At 47.8% G+C, this 22314-nt stretch overlaps 2 protein-coding genes across 3 annotated transcripts; one reads left to right on the top strand and one right to left on the bottom strand.

Moving 5' to 3' along the window:
- Positions 1–5730: 5730 nt before the first annotated feature.
- LOC109779344 (tRNA ligase 1) lies at positions 5731–10189 on the top strand. 2 transcript variants are annotated; one of them, XM_073501624.1, is made up of 9 exons: positions 5731–6019; positions 6331–6419; positions 6522–6567; positions 6764–6828; positions 6926–7090; positions 7242–7401; positions 7782–7813; positions 7931–9676; positions 9796–10189. In XM_073501624.1, exons 5-8 carry the CDS (start codon positions 6929–6931, stop codon positions 7946–7948), a joined length of 372 nt encoding a protein of 123 aa, XP_073357725.1. In that variant the 5' UTR covers positions 5731–6019; positions 6331–6419; positions 6522–6567; positions 6764–6828; positions 6926–6928; the 3' UTR covers positions 7949–9676; positions 9796–10189. The 2 variants fall into 2 exon arrangements, with proteins under 2 accessions (XP_073357725.1, XP_073357726.1); XM_073501625.1 differs by lacking the exon at positions 9796–10189 and having other exon boundaries at positions 7931–8112; positions 8281–8540.
- A 3971-nt stretch (positions 10190–14160) lies between these two features.
- Positions 14161–15215, bottom strand: LOC109779342 (dehydration-responsive element-binding protein 1G-like). The gene has a single exon (XM_020337958.4). The coding sequence runs from the start codon at positions 15168–15170 to the stop codon at positions 14517–14519; it is 654 nt and encodes a 217-aa protein (XP_020193547.1). The 5' UTR covers positions 15171–15215; the 3' UTR covers positions 14161–14516.
- Positions 15216–22314: the final 7099 nt, after the last annotated feature.

Below are 22314 nucleotides of genomic sequence, written 5' to 3'. Positions count from 1 at the left end.
GGATCGGGCATCTTGAGCTTGAGATAAGCATAGTGTGGCACTGTGTTGAATCTAGCAAACGCGGTTCGTCCGAGCAGTGTGTGGTAGCCGCTGCGGAAGGGGGCGATATTGAAGGTTAACTCTTCACTTCGGAAGTTATCCGGAGAACCGAAGACCACCTCCAGCGTGATTGAGCCCGTACAACGGGCCTCTACACCTGGTATGACTCCTTTAAAGGTAGTCTTTGTGGGTTTGATTCGTGAGGGATTAATGCCCATCTTCCGCACTGTATCCTGATATAGCAGGTTGAGGCTGCTACCACCGTCCATTAGGACTCGTGTTAGGTGAAATTCGTTGATGATTGGGTCGAGGACCAGTGCGGCCGAACTGCCATGGCGGATACTAGTTGGGTGATCTCGACGATCGAAGGTGATCGAGAATGACGACCACGGATTGAATTTTGGGGCGACTGGCTCTACTGCGTAGACGTCCCTGAGTGCTCACTTGCGCTCCCTTTTGGGGATGTGTGTAGCGTATATCATGTTCACCGTTTTGACTTGAGGCAGAAATTTCTTCTGCCCCCCAGTGTTCGGCTGCCGGGGCTCTTCGTCCTCGTCCTCACTTTGTGATCCCTTTTATTTGCTCTCGGCATTTAACTTGCCGGCCTGTTTGAAAACCCAACAATCTCTGTTGGTATGATTGGCTTGTTTGTCTGGGGTGCCATGTATCTGGCATGGACGGTCGAGTATGCGGTCCAAGCTGGATGGTCCCTCATTGTTCCTTTTGTAGGGCTTCTTCCGTTGGCCGGACTTGGAGCCGCTGAATCCGGCGTTAACTGTGGTGTCATCAGTGTTATCGCCATTGCTTCGGCGTTTGTGTCTATTGCGCCGGAGCTTGCCGGTGCTGTTCTTGGCCTCGGAGGGGCCTCCCTCGCTGGCTGTGTTTTTGCTACGAGCCAGCCAGCTGTCCTCCCCCGCGCAAAAGCGGGTCATGAGTGCTGTGAGGGCCGCCATGGATTTCGGCTTTTCTTGGCCGAGGTGGCGGGCGAGCCATTCGTCACGGATGTTGTGTTTGAAGGCTGCTAGGGCTTCGGCATCCAGACAGTCAATGATCTGGTTCTTTTTGGTTAGGAATCTAGTCCAGAATTTCCTGGCTGATTCTCCAGATTGTTGGACTATATGACTTAAGTCATCGGCATCTGGTGGCCGGACATAAGTACCTTGGTAGTTGTCAAGAAAAGCTTCTTCCAAGTCCTCCCAACTGTCGATGGAATTTTCAGGCAGGCTATTTAGCCAGTGTCTAGCTGGCCCTTTTAATTTTAGTGGGAGGTATTTGATGGCGTGGAGGTCGTCTCCTCGGGCCATATGGATGTGGAGAATAAAATCTTCAATCCACACTGCAGGTCGGTTGTTCCGTCATATGACTTGATATTGACGGGCTTGAACCCCTCGGGGAATTTGTGATCCAATACTTCATCTGTGGAGCAGAGAGGGTGTGCGGCGCCTCTATATCGGGCCGTGTAGCGGCGCACCTCCGATGGAGTCCGTCTGCGGTTATCGGCCCGGGCGTGACTAGGTTTGTCACGTCCGAATAGGTAGCCGTCATCCCGAGTCAGAAAGCGTCCTCGCGATCCGTAGATTGATCTAGTGTGTCCTGCTCTACTGTCCAAGTCCTGCTGAAGGTTGTATGTATAGTCCCGAGCTGTTTTGTCTCTGCTTTTACGAGGCGGTGGGGCGGGCTGTTGCTCGGCTTGAGTTGCCGTTTTATCCCGACCACGGGGTGGTCGGTCCGCCGCACTATCCCGATCACGTGGTGGTCGTTCCGCGTTACGCGAGGGAGGTATGGGCTCCGGTGCCTCCTCATCGAACTGAGGCAGCAGTCTGCGCTTCGGGTAACTCTTGGTTGGGCGCTTGAGGCTGTATTCTTCGGTTGCCAGGACATCGGTCCATCTGTCAATGAGTAGGTCTTGATCGGCTTGGAGCTGCTGCTGCTTTTTCTTCAGGCTTCTTGCGGTAGCTATTAGCTGGCGCTTGAAGCGCTCCTGCTCGAGGGGTGCCTCAGGCACGATGAAATCCTCGCTGCCGAGGCTCTCCTCATCCTTGGAGACTGGACGATAACTATCGTCCTCCAGGTCATTGGGCATGGCCTGTTTATCAGGGTTAACTTGCCCGTTATCTTGTTCCTCCTGTTCGGATGCTGCTCCAACAGGGTCTTCATTGTTTTCGGCGTCGCCCGGAGTACTATTTTCTCCGGTGCCAGTGTTGCCATCTTTTGAGCGATGAGGCTTAGAACGGCATTTAGGGCGCCGACGCTTGGACTGTGTCTCAGAAGGTTTATTCGCAACTGGATCTTCTTTGTCATCGTCGCTAGCGAATTTTTATGAAAGCGTTTCATTTGCTTCTCTTCAATGGAAGTTTCATTTTCCCACCTACTGCTACTAACTCGCCGCCTCCCCACATTAAGCTAGTACTTGTTGTTGTTTTTAGGTGTGTCAACCATGTACACATCGTACGAAGAGGTGGCCGTCCAACGTCCAGTGAATGGCGCGTCTTGGCCTTGCTCCTTGTCGGCATCGTCGTCCATACCGTCGATGTCTTCGGAGCCATAATCAAGCACGTCGGTTAAGTCATCGACGGTGGCTGTGAAGTGGGTGGCGGGTGGGAAGCAAAATTCCCCATCATCAGCCTCTAGCTCGAACCGAACATAGTTCGGCTGTGAGTCCTTCTCCAAGGACAAATTCTTTAAAGAGTTTAGCACATCACCCAAAGGTGAGTGCTGGAAGATGTTTGCGGCGCTGAATTCGAGAATCGATAACCGATCCAGCTCGGTGTCCGCAGGCGTACATGGTCTGGAACTTATAGCCGGAGACGAGTCCGGAGTTCCGTTGACGCAAGTATTGCAGGGTGTCGAGTCTGTGTGCGGCTCCAACGCCACGGACTCTGTGGCCTCGGATGGCACGATCTGCTCCGGTTCTAAGGCCGTTGCAGCAACAGGAACCATCTCCTGGATGTGATCCGATGACAGATTTAAGTCATGTTCATTGGAGCGAGGGGGAGCGATCGTCGCGGTCTCGAATCCGTCGAAGATCAGGTCTCCGCGGACGTCCGTGACGTAGTTCAAGCTTCCGAATCTGACCTGATGGCCAGAGGCGTAGCTATCGATCTGCTCCAGATGGCCAAGCAAGTTGGCCCGCGGTACGAAGCCGCCCAACATGAAGATCTGTCCGGGGAGGAAGGTTTCTCCTTGGACGGCGTCACTATCGACGATTGAAGGGGCCATCAAACCTTTCATCGACGGCACAGTGGAACTCTCAATGAAAGCACCAATGTCGGTGTCAAAACCGGCGGATCTCGGGTAGGGGGTCCCGAACTGTGCGTCTAGGATCGATGGTTACAGGAGACAGGGGACACGATGTTTACCCAGGTTCGGGCCCTCTCTGTGGAGGTAGTACCCTGCTTCCTGCTTGATTGATCTTGATGAATATGAGTATTACAAGAGTTGATCTACCACAAGATGGTAATAGCTAAACCCTAGAAGTCTAGCCTGTATGACTATGGTAATGAATATATCCTTTCTGGACTACACCCTCCGGTTTATATAGACACCGGGGGGATCTAGGGTTACATAGAGTCGGTTACATAGGAAGGAATCTTCATAGTCGATCGCCAAGCTTGCCTTCCACGCCAAGGAGAGTCCAATCCAGACATGGGTACAGTCTTCGGCCTTCATGTCTTCACAGCCCACCAGTCCGGCCCATAGGTAACAGGTCGGACACCCGAGGACCCCTTAGTCCAAGACTCCCTCACTCCGCATGCTTAACGTTCGATGACAATTTATATTATGAGTTATGTGATTTGATGACTGAAGTTTGTTTGGAGTCCCATATGAGATCATGGACATGACGAGGAGTCTCAAAATGGTCGAGACATAAGGATTCATATATTGGAAGGTTATGTTCGGACATCGGAATGGTTTGGGTCGTTTCGGATAAGTTTCAGAGTACCGGGGGTTACCGCCCCCCCCCGGAAGTTCATGGGCCTTAGTGGAAAGGAGAGGAGGGCCACAAGGGAGGCCGCGCCCCCCCATGGCTAGTCCGAAAATTGGACTAGGGAGGGGGTGGCGCCCCCTCTTTCCTTCTCCCCTCTTCCTCCTTCCCTCTCTCTCCCTCTCTTGGAAGGAAGGGGACTCCAACTAGGATTGGGAATCCTAGTTGGACTCCCCATGGCGCGCACCCCCCCTTGGCCGGCCTCCTCTTCCTCCCCTCCTTTATATACGTGGGAGGGGGCACCCCAAAGGCACACCAAGTCTTCTCTTAGCCGTGTGCGGTGCCCCCTCCATAGTTACACACCTCGGTCATATCGTCGTAGTGCTTAGGCGAAGCCCTGCGCCGATAACTTCATCATCACCATCGCCACGCCGTCATGCTGACGGAACTCTCCCTCGGCCTCAATTGGATCAAGAGTTCGAGGGACGTCATCGAGCTAAACGTGTGCTGAATGCGGAGGTGCCGTACGTTCGGTGCTTGGATCGCGAATATGTTCGACTACATCAACCGCATTACTAAACGCTTTCGCTTTCGGTCTACGAGGGTACGTGGACACACTCTCCCCGCTCGTTGCTATGCATCTCCTAGATAGATCTTGCGTGATCGTAGGTAATTTTTTTGAAATACTGCGTTCCCCAACACACGGGCCTAAAGGCCCAATAGTGAGGCGCCCCTCCCTTGGCTTGGAGGACAAGACTCCTGGTGTGGCTAGGATTTGAGGGAGCCCCACTCCTTCTTGTGCACCCCGAGGAGAGGAGGCCGCCCCTCCTCCAAGGCGGCCACCTCCTCCTGTACCTATAAATAGAGAGGGGCAACCCCTTCCAAACGCATCTATGATCTTTGTGCGGATGCTGCCCCATCTCTCTCCTCTCTTCACGAAAATATTTTAGCACCGCAAGGCTGCTCCACCTCCTCTTCCAGTTCTCCGACTTTGCACTCATTCTGGATGGTGAAGCTCTGTCGGATCAGTGGTTTCGTATGCATGGATATATACCTACAGAGGCACCATACGTTCAAATTTTTGCACACATATTCCTCATCAATATCCTTGTGATGAGCCAACTTATCCTTCTTCACCATGAGGATTTCATCAAACATTCCCTTCTGACTAAAGTTCCAAAAACATTGATCCACATCATGATCCCAGTCACAGACATACGAATTCTCATTATGAAACTCCCAATAATCAGGCTTAGGCCACTTGTCCATTGACACATTGTTAGGATCATCATCCTCCTGGATCTCATCATCATCACCATGTTGCTTATCATCATCGTCACCCTGCTGACCATTGGAAATATGCCATAGTGGCAATAATAAAGTACTATTATTTTTGTTTCCATGTTCGTAATTAATAGTTATATTTCTGTGAGAAGATCTCTACTCCTAATGGAGCAGTTGGTAGTCTCGCTTCCAGGTTTTTTTTCGTCCCACCAACACCGGTTTATTTTCGTCCTCCCTCCCACCTCCCACGTCCGTTTTTTTCGCTGGTTTTTTCGTCACCTCCCACACCCCACGCCGCAAAAAATCAGCCTGTCGATCCTATCCCCGATCTCCATCATCTCGATAGTTCTTTCGTTGCCGCCGCCGCCGTACGAGGGGAGACCCCGCCGCCGCCGAGGGGAGGGGACGAAACCGCCGAGGGGAGATGCCGCCGCCTCCGTCCGAGGGGAGAAGCAGGGGAGAAGCTGTCGTCCGAGGGGAGACCCTGCCGCCGCGGATCCAGGGCAGGGCGGCTTGAATCCCTGTCCCCGAGGTCGCCCCCGCCGATCTCCTGGAGACGGCGTCACCGTCGCCGCGTCTCCAGGCCAGGGCAGTTTCAATTCACCTCACCCTCCAGAGGGGCTCCGAGACCAGGCCGAGATCCCCTGTAGCCTGGGAGGAGTTCAGTGACCCGTCCGAAGCGGAGCTCGTCTGCGACCACACGCTCTGGGCGGTCCTGCAGGAGGCCTTCGACTGTAGCAACGTGGACATCTACGGGAGGCTGGCGATTGGGTACGTGAATATTTTCACATATATACTACTCCTGTTTTTAGGTGTTCGTTGGAGTTTGGAGAAGGAGTGCAGTGTTATTGTGACATCCCATGTTTTGCTATCGTGCAGTATTCGAAAAACAAGTGCAGTGCTATTATGTTTGCCGCAGTAGATTATTGCTTGAATATGATGATCAGCCAGCCTATGCTCATGAAGTTACTAAATTCTTGTTCAATTCACATGTGTATCATCGATTTCATATGAACGCAGATATGCATTTGGTGCTGGGTCCACTCGTAAAATATTATTCTTTCTGTTTGCATCTCCATTAGGAAATCTACCGCATTATTCTTGTGTGAAGAGTGGACTGCCACACCTGTTTGCGAAGCCCTTGGTGACATTGCTGATGTATCTGTGGCAGGTATGATTATCTCGAAGATTATCTTTTGCCTGACACTCTTCTTAGTCTTTACTGCTGGTCTCAACTGACCTCATATATTTTCATCTCTCCCCACCATTGAAGTACTAGCTATTTGTTCTGGGGTCAAAGGATTATGTAATGGTGCAAGGTGAGATACTTGAAGGTCTGGTTGCCTGTATTGTCAGTCGTGAAAGTTTTGAGAAACCTCCCACAACCTTCATTAGATATCCTAACAGATTTTCTGATGCATTTGAACATTTTCTGAGATTGTTTGATGCTTCTGATCTGTGAAGTTGAAAACACTTTATATACCTACTGATTCAGAAAGCTACCATTATATGCAGGCGACTCTGATTTAGGACCAAGTTTATGACAAATATATGCTGCTAATAGGTCAGATGAGAAGCAGGTATTATTTAATATTGTGAAGTGGTATCCTCCTGTCTGTCAAACTTTGTATTGGTTCTACCTTCTACCTTGTTGTAACTTCTACTTCTATATGACAGCAAATGAAAGCACTTCTTGAAAATGTTGGATCTTCAATGTGTTCGGACCACTGTGATTGGTTTGGAAACAGTGGTCTTGAGGCTCTGTCTCGAAATGTTGATACATTACCCGTCATCCATTTTCTGCAAGTGCGTCCAACGAACTATGAAATTAAGAAATTACAGGTTAGCTCATTTTATTGGTTCTTGTCCAACAATAGATTGTTCTTGACTGTAATGGACATACTTCTGTTTTAAATGCATGATAACTGTAATATCAAAAAGCCAATAGCTTGTTAGATAGTAATTCAGTTCTTCCTGTTTTGAACTGTTACAGGAGATGTTTCATCTGGTGAAGCAGAAAAATTTCCCTGCAGCTTTCAGATGTTACTGGAATAATCAAAAATTTGATTCTCTTTCAAATGATTACTTGTATTACAAGATGCTTATCCATGGGCACAGTGATTCTGCTTTTGGACATTTGCAGCAAGAGATGAGTAAATTTGCGAAATCATCCTTGTATTACAAGATGCTTATCCATGGACGTTTAAATTTTCACCCCTCTTTAAAAATATAATGCCTTCATTCAGACGTTATGATTTTTTTCTCTCGCTTTTGCCATTGTTTATTTCTCACCTACCTTCACCACTTATGATTAAATCCGCATACTAAATCTTCTCTCCTTCCCTAGACAATGACTTCATGGCTACCATGACCATTTTCCTATACTATTAATGGCTTATTTATTTCCCATGTCTGAATAAGTTACGCTTTATAATATGAGATAGAGTATCTCATTAGTATATGGAAATATCTCTTCTTTCTTCTTTTTTTTTAGATTTATTAACTCTAATGGATCCCCCATTTTCCTTTCTAGGAAAAATCAAGAGTTATGGCTACTATACAGAGGTAAGATGAACCTTTTATTACATAAAACTCTCTCACCTCTCATGACAATCAACTTTCAGTTCTTGCAATTAATACCTGCACTGATGTGCCTTTGACTGGCCTATGTTTCATGCTTAGGTTTCTTCGTTGAAGTAAACATGTTCAAGGGGAATAATAAGATGCCTGCTGAACTTTCTGAAGATGTCCACACTTACACTGAAAAATATCGGTGGTGCTTTGGATTCAATTAGTCCGCTAAGGACGGTCTGGCTGATGAGGATTCAAATCTGATGGTTAAACTAAAATTCCTGACCTATAAGGTATTTTGCTATAGTTCTCTTCTTCATTTTGGACTTTGCTCGTTGGTACATTTTGAGATATGAATACTATGCTGGTTACCTTAGATTGGTTACTTTCATGTTGAATTTGGTGCACTTCTAAAATTAAGTTTTCAATGACACTAATATTCTTATGGTTGTGCATTCCAGTTATGTCCATCTGATCTCCCTCTGATGTTTCTCTGTGGACTTCCTTTCCTTAAGTACATATTTTATTCTTGCGCTTGGGAGAGGCCTACAACTGTATACGTTTAACTTTGCTGAATATGTATATTCTAAAAAATTTCATACGCTTGTCTCGGTAACTAAGAATTCAGCTCATCGGCGTTGTAGCGTGGAGTGGTTTCATACGCTTTTCAGGGCTGCACTTTTTCCATGGTGGAGCAAGCACGCATGTTGGAAGATGAGGAATACGAGTTTTTGCACGTGACATATTCGATGAAATGCAGTGCAGGTACTATGTTCTCGTGCGTTTGGTTCTCCATACTGTAGTCTGTTTGTACGAGCGCATTTGTAATGCTGCTCACTAACCTATATTGGAGTCATATTTATTTTATTTGTATGCTACCGGCGGTGAAGTAAGGTCCCGCTACATCATCGAACTGTTGCAGTGCTGGGGTGTGAAATTGGACCCAATAGTGACTACAATGATTTCTTCTCCAAAATAATTATCTAGATCACACTTCAGCCGCTCCAATCAACACCACCACATTCTACATATTCATTCCAGTTAGAGCCCTCATTGAAAGTCTAAAAGGTACTCTCTTGTATTTAGTTGGGCTTCACTTTCATGTACCTTATAAGGTAGGTTTTTGTGTCATGGGAGCGTATTATATAGGATGAGAAAATCTAGACCGTGGTTCTCATAGGGAGCCAGTACTCTAGCTAATTGTTAAGGTAAATTGATCGCTTATTCTGCCTTGCAAAACTGACCATATCTTCTTGTTGTAATCTGTCGATTGTACCATTATAGCTTCAGTAGTTGCCATCCAAAATAAAAAACATGATCAGTGTACACACGTCATTAGCTTTCTATTATAGCAAAATTTTGAATTGTGCCATTTATTTTTAGATGTCATAGTTTTCAGAGAGTCATTGCCCTGCTTCAGAGCTGGTATTTCAAGCAACCGAAATATGGATTTTTGGTGAGCTGCACATGCTCTTGTTGAGTTGGTTCTTTGGCAGGTATGTCGCTTTTTATTGTTTTTTGTAGATTTTGTTGTGATCGTCATTTAGAGGTGTAGGGTTCATATCGGCAGCTAGCAAAGCAACTGATTTGTTATTTTCTTGTCATTTGTGGGGTGACTCTTATGACTCCATAAAAAGGGTAATCGTACATAGGTGTCTTTAGTCTGTATGTTCCATGTATGCAACTGATGGTCTGCATCTCCTATTGCCACGGGAAAAATAAATAAAAGGGTGGCTCCATTGTTGCTTTTGGTGTAAGTTATCCTCTGCATTTGAAAGTGCCTTCAAGACGGTGTTGGCTGCTAGGAAGGGCCTATATATGGAGAGTGTTTATCCAAGATAAGAGGGCATGATTTTGGTGAGGCTTAACTCGGCTCAAAATACATTTCTGGTTTGGTCTAGCGTCTAAGGAGAATTTGCATGTGCACATTTTGGTGATTCATTTTCCTTAATTGTTCTCCTTTGCTTATAATCCAGATAACTTCATGTTACGATAGGGGCAACAGCATTGAAGGACTTTGTGTTTTTCACTATCTCCCTTTTACCAGCAAGACTTTGATGAATTGACACAGCTGTCTGATATTTTGGGATCGCTACTACAGGAGGAAACATTAGCCAGAAGGACCGATTGTTGTTCTCACAGCGGCGGGCCGTTATTCTTCAGCATCATATTACAAGTTCATGTTTGAAGGTTTAGCTACCTCGCCCCTTTTCAATGGAATTTGTTTTAGTAGAGGGTTATGGTTTAAGCGAATTGAGATTGCTTTTATTTGTCTGAGGGACTTTCCAAACGTGTATATGGATTATGAGCATGAAAATGTAGAATCAAATATTTTTAATGTCAATAGTGAAATTATTTTGGAGTTGGAAAGTCAGATTTGCTTATTTTTATTTGGTATAATTTATGTGTCAACTTGTCATCTGATGGAATTGCGTAATTGACACGAAGAAGCTATTGTTTCAAATTTAAGAAACACCAAAAATTAAGCGTTGTCTAGCTTCATGCACTTGGAAAGTCAGTGGCAGCAAAGTCGAGGTGGTGATCAAGCTGTTCGATAGCATCAATTGATCATTGGTGCTTGGCCTACTATTGGAAATCAACTTCTGAATTTTATCGCCTTCGATTTTCATTAGGGATAACCAAGACTGTTGTCAAGCTTTATCTTTGTCGCGGTCTAAGACAAGAAGAAACAAACATTGGCACTACAATACATGCATCTTTAACTTCATCATTATTTACGAAAACAATAATTTAGTGCACCATCACCTCCTGCGATAGCGGAGAACCATTTTACATGTCAATCATACATAGAATAGGATATCATCCGTCGCGATATGTGATTGCCTTTTGAGAGAGAGAGAGAGACTATTGTCAAGCTTTATCTTTGTCGCGGTATAAGACAAGAAGAAACAAACATTGGCACTACAATACATGCATCTTTAACTTCATCAAATTTAGTGCACTATCACCTCCTGCGATAGCTGAGAACCGTTTTACATGTCAATCATACATAGAACAGGATATCATCCGTCGCGGTACGTGATTGCCTTTTCAAAGAGACAGAAGAGGGAGAGGAAGGGCAAGAGAGAGAGAGAGAGACAGAGAGGGAGAGAGGAAGAGAGGGAGGGGGAGAAAGGGAGAGAGAATTGTGGATTTATGGTTTATCAGGCGAGAGCTTTATTCTTACAAATTACAATTACATGACTATCTCCCATTCTCTTATTGGAATTATTAGGGAGGTGGAGCCCCATTATCTTCTAATTGGAATTATTAGGGAGGGAAGTTGGAGATGATGGATCCGGGGAGATGCAGCAGCTGCTGGCAGGGGCACCGCTATTCACGTGTGTGTTTGTTGCCGCTTCTCACGTGTAGATGGGATGTATGATTTAGAGAGTATAGCATTATTATGGGACCTTCATTTCTTGTTCAAATATTTTTATTTATATGTTAGGATCATGGTAGTTAATATAGAAAAATTGTAGAGTAGTTTTTTGTTATCTAGATGTTGTGTCGGGAAGGCAATAAATTTACAGGATTAATTATGTATGGACAAAGAAGGTGATTGATGACAAATTAAATCAACGGGGAAGAGCGGCTAGAGGAATGTGTGGTGTTTGTAAGAATAGAGAGAAAAAAGATGTTTGTATTTGTGTGAGGAACGTCTTGAGATTCAGGCAATTGCAGATGATATAACTAGTAAATATGTTCCTCCTCATGTCAACATATTTTATTGTTTAGGGGGAATTACACTTACTTGTTTTCTAGTACAAGTCGCTACCGGTTTTGCTATGACTTTTTACTACCACCTTAAGTCATTATCAACCGAAACTCATAGAGAAAGGGGTCCGCAAAACCCCTCGCCATTACCGTATGAGCAGGTTTTAAAGCCTGCAAGTTAAGTTGTTGGCTGCTCTTAGCGAGCCCGGCCCGCGTTAGAGGGGAAGATTAGCAAAGCGGTTGTGATTAAATATTCCATGCAATGTGCTCGTTTGTGGAGAGGAAAATGGGCATTGTTTACAAACTCATTTGTTAGCCTGTGGCGACGCACGGGCATTCTACTAGTATTTATAGCATGCTAATTGAGTCAGAAAAATATTTTACTTATACATTTTAACTATCTATTTATAGCAATAGTTACATGGAATCATACAGTGCCGATCCAATTGATCTACCCGGTTTGGCAAGAACATAGCAAACCTATAGGTTTACAAAAAAATTAGTTAATTTAATGTTAGCTGACTTTGGGTTGCACGGAAGAGCGGCCGTTTTAGTGTCGGGGACAACTGTGCATGTATACAGTGAGGCCAACAAAGTCACACATGAATTAACAAGTTTAGAGCATCTCCGGCCCTGCCCCGACAGGCCCCTTTTTTGAGTCCGGCGCCCAAAATACGGCCCAATCACATCCCCATGAGTCCTTTTTTGCCGGTTAGGACTGAAACTGGCGCCGACGGATCCAGGCCGAACCCGGTGCGTTGGGGGGCGTCCGAGGGGGCCGGGGCGACCGTTTTTGGCGCGAAAGAATGGCGGGCCCGCCGAGTCAGCAACCCGCGCCTCGTCGTGCTCACATCGCTTCGGTTTCCTGTGGGGAATCAATACCAAGGCTGCCTCCGGTCAGCCTTCCGTTGATTCCTCACGGACGGCGCGGTGCGGCGACGCGCCCCCTCCCTGCCACGCGTACACACGACGCCACCCACCGGCCGCTATATAAACCAACGCCCCCTCGCCGGTGGACACACCAGCCCGCAGCCCCTCTCTCCTCACTCCTCCTCCCACTCCTCCGGGTCGCCGGCGCTCTTCAGCGTCAAGGCCGAGCCCGCGGAAACGCCGCTCGGCCGGCGCACCCGCAGCTCCAGCATCGTCATCAACAAGGGCGGGCTTGCCTCCTCCTTGGCTCCTCCCCGCTTCGTCAAGCCGAAGACGGAGTCAGGGCTCGCCGCCGTGAAGACGGAGCCGGGGCTTGCCGCCGTGAAGATGGAGCTGGAGCTCGATGACGAGGCGGCCATGAAGTGGGCGCGGGAAAATTGGGCGTGGCTGGAGATGGACCGCCAGTGCCGCGCCCTGGCAGAGATCGCCGCGCGCCGCCGTGGGCGCGAAGAAGGGGGCGTCATGGTGCTTGAAGATAGCGACGACGACGCGCTGCCCCCGGCCAAACCTGTCCGCCAGGGCGACCCCGGGCAGGGGTTCAGTAGCGTGAAGAAGGAGAAGGACGACGGCGGCGACGACGGCGACTACGCCGCGCTCAGCAAGTTTTTTATCTAGTAAATTTTAAGTTTTCTATGTAAAACGCCAAAATTCATGTCCTGTTTGCCGAATCTTTGTAATGTTTGTCGAATTTTATCTGATTTTTTTTTCAAAACTATTAAAAAAAAGCGACTGGGGACAGAGGCTAGGAACCCGATTGCCTCCAGGCCGATTTTTTGCACCGGTTCGTCTCCAGGCGGCGATTTTTCAAGCCCCCTAAAAGGCCAACGGCTGAAGATGCTCTTAGCTAAGGGTTCTACTCCCAGCACTTGGCTATATGACCCCGCCTCTGTATTGTAACTCTCACATAGGCACTCAATAAAAATTGGCATTGCTCTCACATTAGCTCTGCCGGGTATGACACGCATTCAGAATAAAATATTCTTCTAGCATGTACTCGTACGTGGTGTGAAAGTTGTCGCAATTAGAGCATTTACACCTGGGTGCCTTAAACCGGCATCATTCGAACGGCTTATCAAGTCATTTGATCGGTCACGATTTTTCAATTCAGACCGACGCCTAAAACAGGCCTCAAACATCCAGGCTGATCGGCACCCATCATATCCAGTCAAAATAAAAGACAGATATAGGGTGGCCAGGGCACGCCCGGGCATATCCGCCTGACAATCCCGACCCACCGCCTACCCTACAACTATCCCAAAAAAACCCATCCGGTGCACAGTGGAGTAAAAAATTTAGGACCCGACTATCTTAGGACCTGACTATCTAGCGAACGTCGGATTTTTAGGTATGACAAATTGAACATTTTCTATGTTTATCAAGGGTGGCAAGTTAAGTTGACAAGCATGGCAAATCCGGCTCACAACATTTTTTTGCCAGGAAAGTGTCGTGCTCGCCAACTAAATTTGTCATCCTTGCGTCGACATAAATTGCCATGAAAAATGTTTGATTTGTCATGCCTAAAAGTTTAACGTCAGACTTTTAGCACTTCCAAAGTTGTACTCTAAATGTTACAAGGGATCGGTTAGGTGCGGTTTGAAGGAGAAAATCCGGTTTTTTACTCCTCTAAAACTTTGCAACGAATTAAGCTTTGTAAGGGATCGGTTAGAGATCCTCTAGCAGCATGCTGCTGCTAATTATACACCAAGAAAATTACACTTTGCTTAACCAAACACCGACGAAGACACTCCTCTCATGCTTAATAAACAAGGGAGATACATATAGCTAGCCCCAACACTCCTTCGGAGTTCGAACACTCACAAGCCATAACCCGACAAGCGTGCACCATCTACCAAACTCAAGATCAGACCTTCTGCTTCTTCTGATCGCAGTTCATCAGAGAGCAAACATACATTACCCAGAGAAGTTCAGAAAAGAGAAAATGGAAGGGCAACCATGCAGTACACTTCCTGTACTGGATTGCTATATAAAGCTGCACGTGCATTAGAAGTTCTTCGCGCCCCCACACAAGGCATAACTCAAATGCGCGTAATCAGTAGCTCCACAAGCTGACCTCGCCGTCATCGTCGCCCTCTCCGACAGTCGCTGACGGGCCCGCCATCGGAGGAGGGGCAATGAGCATCCCCTGCGCCATGTCGAGGTAGCCCTGCATCCCGAAGTCCATCCCATCGTCCATTCCATAGTACGGGTCACCGGCGAACTGCTCCGTTGGTGCAACGGCTGCCTCCTCGGCGGCCGCATTGCTCTGGACGGGTGCCGGCAGGAATGCCTCAGCCGCCTCTACCGCGGCCCGCCGTATCTCATCAGGGCTAGCACCCACGGGCGGGACCCGGAGCCGCCGAGGCGAGTCGGCGAAGTTCAGGCAGGCGGCGCGGCCGCGCAGCGCCAGCGCGGCCACGTCGTGCGCGCGTGCCGCCATCTCTGCGGTCTCAAACGTGCCGAGCCATATCCTCTGCTTGCTGTGCGGCTCCCGCACCTCGCAGACCCACCTCCCGGGGTTCCTCCGGCGCACGCCCTTGTAGACCGGGTGCCGCGTCTCCTTGAACTTGGTCCGCCCGGCGCGGCGCTTCGGCGGAGCCGAAGACACCGTCATGTACGTCGAGAAGCCCTCGCTGTTGCCGCCGTCCGCGCCCACCGGGGACGGCGTCCCCGACGAGTAGTCGCTGCTGAGGGCACTGAGGTCCATGGCCGGCTATGGTAGCTGCGAGTGTAAGCTGGGGGAGGGAGTGGAAGCAGGTGGTTTGGATTTGGGAGGGAAAGGTGGCGGTTTATATAGTTTAGCGCGTGGAGCGCGACGTCCCCGCGTGCACGGCTCAACGCGGTGCGGCACCGGAGGCGCCAGCCAGGTAGCGCGACTTGCTGGGTCGGGAGAGTGTTGGGCTCGGGGGCGTTCAGTGGATCGGAACCAGCTGGAGCTCGCGGGGGTGCGGATGGGGACCCACGCGACGCGCAGGCATGGGACGGATGTGGGCCACTCTGCTGTCCTCCTGGGCAACGGGGCTCTCTTGTGACAGCAACGCACCTTGAAAGAGAAAGCGCGGCGTGACAGCTTGCCCTCAAGGCGGGCAGTTTGACAAGAACCCGTAGGATAGTGCAATTTACTGTCAATAAAATGGATCTGTTGATTCTATTTGCATACATTGTAAGGTAGCAGCAGTTCGACTCTACATAGGAATTTTTGCACTGTTAACGGTTTTCAGTCTACAAGTTCAGGAATGTCAGTTGGCTCACATTTCTTTATCAGTTAAGTCAAAAAGACTTCGTTATGTCTCAGTCGATACTATCTTTCTTTGATTTTGCATGAAGATTCATGTTCACTTGACAGAGACTTGGTTAAGTCTTAGTCGATTAAAACCTAGTCATACCCTTTCTTTATACAAGTATCTGCGGTTCGGGGGGAAATGGCACACTCGGCACCTAGGACCTGTTTCTTTAATAGGGATCAGATTTTTAACATTCTCCAGCAAACACTCCGGATTTTTTGCCGTGTGAGAGCATCTACAGCCGCGTACGACAAATATGACCTCTCAAACGCCTGCCCACGCGCCCAGACACGTTCACATGCAGTGATCGAGCACTCCTTAAATAGCGTCGTCCACATCCGTGTATCTCATATCCGATCCCCTATATCCATACTAAACTATGGAACGTCGATCAAACTACGTAAATCAGCAAATGGACATAGGCAAGCACAATACTTTCACCAAAAGATCACGATCAGATGTTCAAAGGACCACCAAAGTTCACATAAACGACAGACAACTTGAAACTCCATCTAAAACTTGAAATTAAACTGAAGAAAAGCAGATCTTCACCACTTTCGAGCCGGCAACTTCCCCTTTCGGTCGCCGGCACAGCTGTAGCCGTCGGCGGCTAGTGGAGGATCGTCCGAGTCGTTGGACGAGGAGCCGCCATCGTCATCGTCATCGTCGGAGGAGGAGTAGGCGATGATGAGGACCTTGAGGCGCCGGACGGAGCTTCGCCAGCCTAGACGCCTTCGTCGCCTTCTCCTTGGCCTCGCGCTCGGACTGCTCGATAGCTAGCCGGAGAGCCTTGGCTTCTTCCGGCGGAGCCGCCGATCGTCCGCCTCCGCTGTCGTAAGCGACCAGTGGTAGACCCACGCGAGGAGCCGCTCGTCCTCATCGGGCTTCGCCGGTAACCCGCGGCGGCGGCGAACAGAGCTCTCCGCCGCGTCCCTCTCCCTTGCCCGCTGCCTCTCGCGGTGGGTGGCGCGCGCCTCCGACTCCGGCGTGCGCGTCCGGGCCGGCGTGGCGGGCACAAGCACCCGCCGCTGCCCATGAGGGGGAGCAGCAGCCGGCGGAGGCAGGGGCGGCGTGGATTGCACAGCCCGCGCGAAGCCAAACACGGGTCGGGAGGAGCCAGCGCCGGCTTCCTCGCTGCGCCGGCGGCGGGGGAAGGGGGGAGGCAAGGCGGCCAATCCGGAACTGCCACCCGTGTCCACCTTGGACCCCTCGAGGGCAATGCGGAGGGCCAGCTTGTCGTCGTAGGAGGAGGAGGAGCGGCTGTCGGCGCTTGACATGGTCGCCAGAGTTGTCGGAGTGGATCGAATCGGAGAAATCGGAGGAAAGACGAAGAGACGGATCGAGAGCGGATTGAGCTAAGGTTTCCAGATTGAGGATACTTGTGGGGACGGAGTGGGGTCGGGGCGGGCGGGGCTGACATGTCGGACATGTCCGGGCGCGCCCGGGCAGCCCCATTTGGGCTAGATATGAGGGGTGCCGGACAATCCGAGCATTTGAGGGTCGTTTGAGGCGTCCGGGTAGGTCAGATTTCCGTGACCGGTCAATGACCGGACGAGCTGTCCGGACGTTTGAGACCGGTTTAAGGTGCCCGACTGTAGATGCTATTAGAAAAGATAAATTTATTATAGCCCGTATGTAAAGAAATATAAGACCTTTTAGTGATCTAAAAGGTCTTATATTTCGTACAGAGGAGTACTTATGTATAAGGATTTGTCATGCTCTAAAGTAAAATTGCCATGTATAGTATAAAAATAATCAGAAAATGTTATAATGTTACATTTAGTAATTGTCATGCATTTGATCGGAATTCGACGTACACAAGGGCGTCAGATTTTAACGCTAAAAATCGGACTTCTAGACTAGTCGAGAGACGAAGTATATCTAGATGCAATGAACGTTTCTTTTGGCCGGGGAACACACTGCAACGGGTCGAATCATGTGGTTCCACAAAGGATCCCCACAACACGGTTACATGGCAGTTATATTGGACTTGGTCTGAGAAGGTGCCAATGGTGATGGACAGTGACGTTGGTTCGTTGTTGCTGCCTGTCTCCGTTCTCCAGAGCTGGTAGGATTTTGCAACTGGATAAATGGCGACAGTTGGTTTGCAGTTAGGTGGCTAGTTGGATTTTCCATGTATTTAATGATTCTGGATGGATTTTTCGCAGCTAAAATTGAACATACCCCTCGTACTATTTGACTCTTTCTTCTTGACGTTGACATCTCTAAAGTCTAGAAATTTTTGTCTCTTTCTTTTAAAAAGAAAAGTAGCAACTGTAGAACAACATGCCACTGCCACTAGAAAGAAGTAGCCGGAGCACGGAGGTCTTATTTTTCTGTTATCAATTAAAGAAGGACAGAGAGTGTTCCTTGCGTAGCGTATCTTCTACTCCCTTCATTCCTAAATATGTCTTTTTAGTGATTCTAATATGGACTACATACAAAGCAAAATGAATTAATCTACATTCTAAATATGTCCATATGCATCTGTATGTAGTTCGTATTGAAATCTTTAAAAAGACTTATATTTAGAAACAGAGAGAGTAAATTACTAAGCTCCCACAAAATGAAGCACTATCCTGCGTTGAGATGTGGGAGTGTGTGGACCAGCGTTATCAACCTATGGGTGTTGCTTAAACTGCGGGGCGGCCCATTTGAGAGTAATGTGTGCCTACCTCTAGAATTTTCTGGCTTACCTGTACGTGTGGGCGTACGATCCGGCGGCTATGCAGAGAAGCGGCTTGAAGGGCGCTCGACAGTAGAGAGCCTAGCGGCTGGGAGCAAGCGGCTCAGATCTCTACCTTTGCCCTCTGCATCTCGCCTCCCCCTCCCTCTTTTCACATCCACGCCGCGGCTCGTTCCAATGGCGATGACAAGTAAAGCATGTGGCGGCACATGGCCGAGTGCCATCCTTATCCTGCGGTGCTACGAGGGGGTATGGTGAATCGAAATCTCCAGCGCTGCAGGGAGGGAGTAGGTAGTCGTTGGCTGTGGCTACAGTGAAGGAGAAAGAAGGAAGGATGGTCCTGATGGAAATATGCCTTAGAGGCAATAATAAAATGGTTATTATTATATATCCTTAATCATGATAAAGGTTTATTATTCATGCTTTGATAAGTTGATCAAAGGATATACGCTTTGATAAGTTGATCAAAGGATATAGTTTTATACAGACTTGCAATGAAGCCTGTATTTACAAGAAAGTGAGTGGGAGCACTACAACATTTCTGATAAGTATATGTGAATGACATATTGTTGATCGGAAATAATGTAGAATTATTCTGCAAAGCATAAAGGAGTGTTTGAAAGGAGTTTTTCAAAGAAAGACCTCGGTGAAGCTGCTTACATATTGAGCATCAAGATCTATAGAGATAGATGAAGACGCTTGATAAGTTTTTCAATGAGTACATACCTTAACAAGATTTTGAAGTAGTTCAAAAATAGAACAGTCAAAGAAAGAGTTCTTGCCTGTGTTACAAGGTGTGAAATTGAGTAAGACTCAAAGCCCGACCACGGCAAAAGATAGAAAGAGAATGAGAGTCATTCCCTATGCCTTGGCCATAGGTTCTATAAAGTATGCCATGCTATGTACCAGATCTATTGTATACCCTACACTGATTTTGGCAAGGGAGTACAATAGTGATCTAGGAGTAGATCACTGGACAGCGGTCAAAATTATCCTTAGTGGAATAAGGATATGTTTCTCGATTATGGAAGTGACAAAAGGTTCGTCGTAAAGGGTTACGTCGATGCAAGTTTTGGCACTAATCTAGATAACTCTAAGTCTCGATCTAGATACATATTGAAAGTGGGAGCAATTAGCTAGAGTAGCTCCGTGCAGAGCATTGTAGACATAGAAATTTGCAAAATACTTACGGATCTGAATGTGACAGACCCGTTGACTAAAATTATCTCACAAGCAAAACATGATCACACCGTAGTACTCTTTGGGTGTTAATCACATAGCGATGTGAACTAGATTACTGACTTTAGTAAACCCTTTGGGTGTTGCTCACATGACGATGTGAACTATGGGTGTTAATCACATGGTGATGTGAACTATTGATGTTAAATCACATGGCGATGTGAACTAGATTATTGACTCTAGTGCAAGTGGGAGACTGAAGGAAATATGTCCTAGAGGCAATAATAAAGTTATTATTTATTTCCTTATATCATGATAAATGTTTATTATTCATGCTAGAATTGTATTAACCGGAAACATAATACATGTGTGAATATATAGACAAACAGAGTGTCACTAGTATGCCTCTACTTGACTAGCTCGTTAATCAAAGATGGTTATGTTTCCTAGCCATAGACATAAATTGTCATTTGATTAACGAGATCACCTCATTAGGAGAATGACGTGATTGACTTGACCCATTCCGTTAGCTTAGCACTCGATCATTTAGTTTGTTGCTATTGCTTTCTTCATGACTTATACATGTTCCTATGACTATGAGATTATGCAACTCCCGTTTACCGGAGGAACACTTTGTGTGCTACCAAACGTCACAACGTAAATGGGTGATTATAAAGGTGCTCTACAGGTGTCTCCAAAGGTACTTGTTGGGTTGGCGTATTTCGAGATTAGGATTTGTCACTCCAATTGTCGGAGAGGTATCTCTGGGCCCACTCGGTAATGCACATCACTATAAGCCTTGCAAGCATTGTGACTAATGAGTTAGTTGCGGGATGATGTATTACGGAACGAGTAAAGAGACTTGCCAGTAACGAGATTGAACTAGGTATCGAGATACCGACGATCGAATCTCGGGCAAGTAACATACCGATGACAAAGGGAACAACGTATGTTGTTATGCGGTCTGACCGATAAAGATCTTCGTAGAATATGTGGGAGCCAATATGGGCATCCAGGTCCCGCTATTGGTTATTGACCGGAGACGTGTCTCGGTCATGTCTACATAGTTCTCGAACCCGTAGGGTCCGCACACTTAACGTTACGATGACAGTTTTATTGAGTTTTGATGTACCGAAGGAGTTCGGAGTCCCAGATGAGATCGGGGACATGACGAGGAGTCTCGAAATGGCCGAGACGTAAAGATCGATATATTGGACGACTATATTCGGACTTCGGAAAGGTTCCGAGTGATTCGGGTATTTTTCGGAGTACCGGAGAGTTACGGGAATACGTATTGGGCCTTATTGGGCCATACGGGAAAGAAGAAAAAGGGCCTCAAGGGTGGCCGCACCCCTCCCCTTGGTCTGGTCCGAATTGGACTAGGGAAGGGGGGCGCCCCCTTCCTTCCTTCTTTTTTTCCCTTCCTCTTTTCCTATTCCATATGGGAGGTGGAATCCTACTAGGACTAGGGAGTCCTAGTAGGACTCCACACTTGGTGCGCCCCCTCCTAGGGCCGGCCTCCTCCTCCCTTGCTCCTTTATATACGGGGGCAGGGGGGCACCCCAGAAACACAACAATTGATCCTTGAGATCTCTTAGCCGTGTGCGGTGCCCCCCTCCACCATATTACACCTCGATAATACCGTTGCGGAGCTTAGGCGAAGCCCTGCATCGGTGGAACATCATCATCGTCACCACGCCGTCGTGCTGACGAAACTCTCCCTCAACACTCGGCTAGATCGGAGTTCGAGGGACGTCATCGAGCTGAACGTGTGTAGAACTCGGAGGTGCCGTGCGTTCGGTACTTGATCGGTCGGATCGTGAAGACGTACGACTACATCAACCGCGTTGTGTTAACGCTTCCGCTATCGGTCTACGAGGGTACGTGGACAACACTCTCCCCTCTCGTTGCTATGCATCACCATGATCTTGCGTGTGCATAGGAATTTTTTTGAAATTACTACGTTCCTCAACACCGTTAGCATAGCATATGATCGTTCAGTATATTGCTACTATTTTCTTAATGTCAAATACATGTTCCTTCGACCATGAGATCATGCAACTCCCGGATACCGGAGGAATACCTTGTGTGCTATGAAACGTGACAACGTAACTGGGTGATCATAAAGATGCTCTATAGGTATCACTAAAGGTGTCTGATGAGTTGGTGTGAATCGAGATTGGGATTTGTCACTCAGTGTATCAGAGAGGTATCTCTGGGCCCTCTCGGTAATACACATCACAAGAAGCTTGCAAGCAAAGTGACTAAGGAGTTAGTTGCAAGATGATGTATTACGAAACGAGTAAAGAGACTTGTCGGTAACGAGATTGAACTAGGTATAGAGATACCGACGATCGAATCTCGTGCAAGTAACATACCGACAGACAAAGGGAATTATGTATGTTGTCACAAAGGTTCAACCGATAAAGATCTTTGTGGAATATGTAGGAATCAATATGGGCATGCAGGTCCCGTTATTGGTTATTGACCGGAGAGGTGTCTCGGTCATGACTACATAATTCCCGAACCCGTTGGGTCGCACGCTTAAGGTTCGTTGACGCTAGAGTAGTATTGGGATATTTGATGAGTGGTAACCAAATGTTGCTCGGAGTCTCGGATGAGATCCCGAGCGTCACGAGGAGTCTCGGAATGGTCGAGAGGCAAAGATTTATATATGGGAAGTCATATTTTGGGTTCCGGAA

This window comes from Aegilops tauschii, chromosome 6 (genome assembly GCF_002575655.3).
Source record: "Aegilops tauschii subsp. strangulata cultivar AL8/78 chromosome 6, Aet v6.0, whole genome shotgun sequence".
NCBI classification, from domain to species: domain Eukaryota; kingdom Viridiplantae; phylum Streptophyta; class Magnoliopsida; order Poales; family Poaceae; genus Aegilops; species Aegilops tauschii.
The sequence above is the reverse complement of the archived record's forward strand: the minus strand, read 5'-3'. Positions and strand labels throughout refer to the sequence as shown.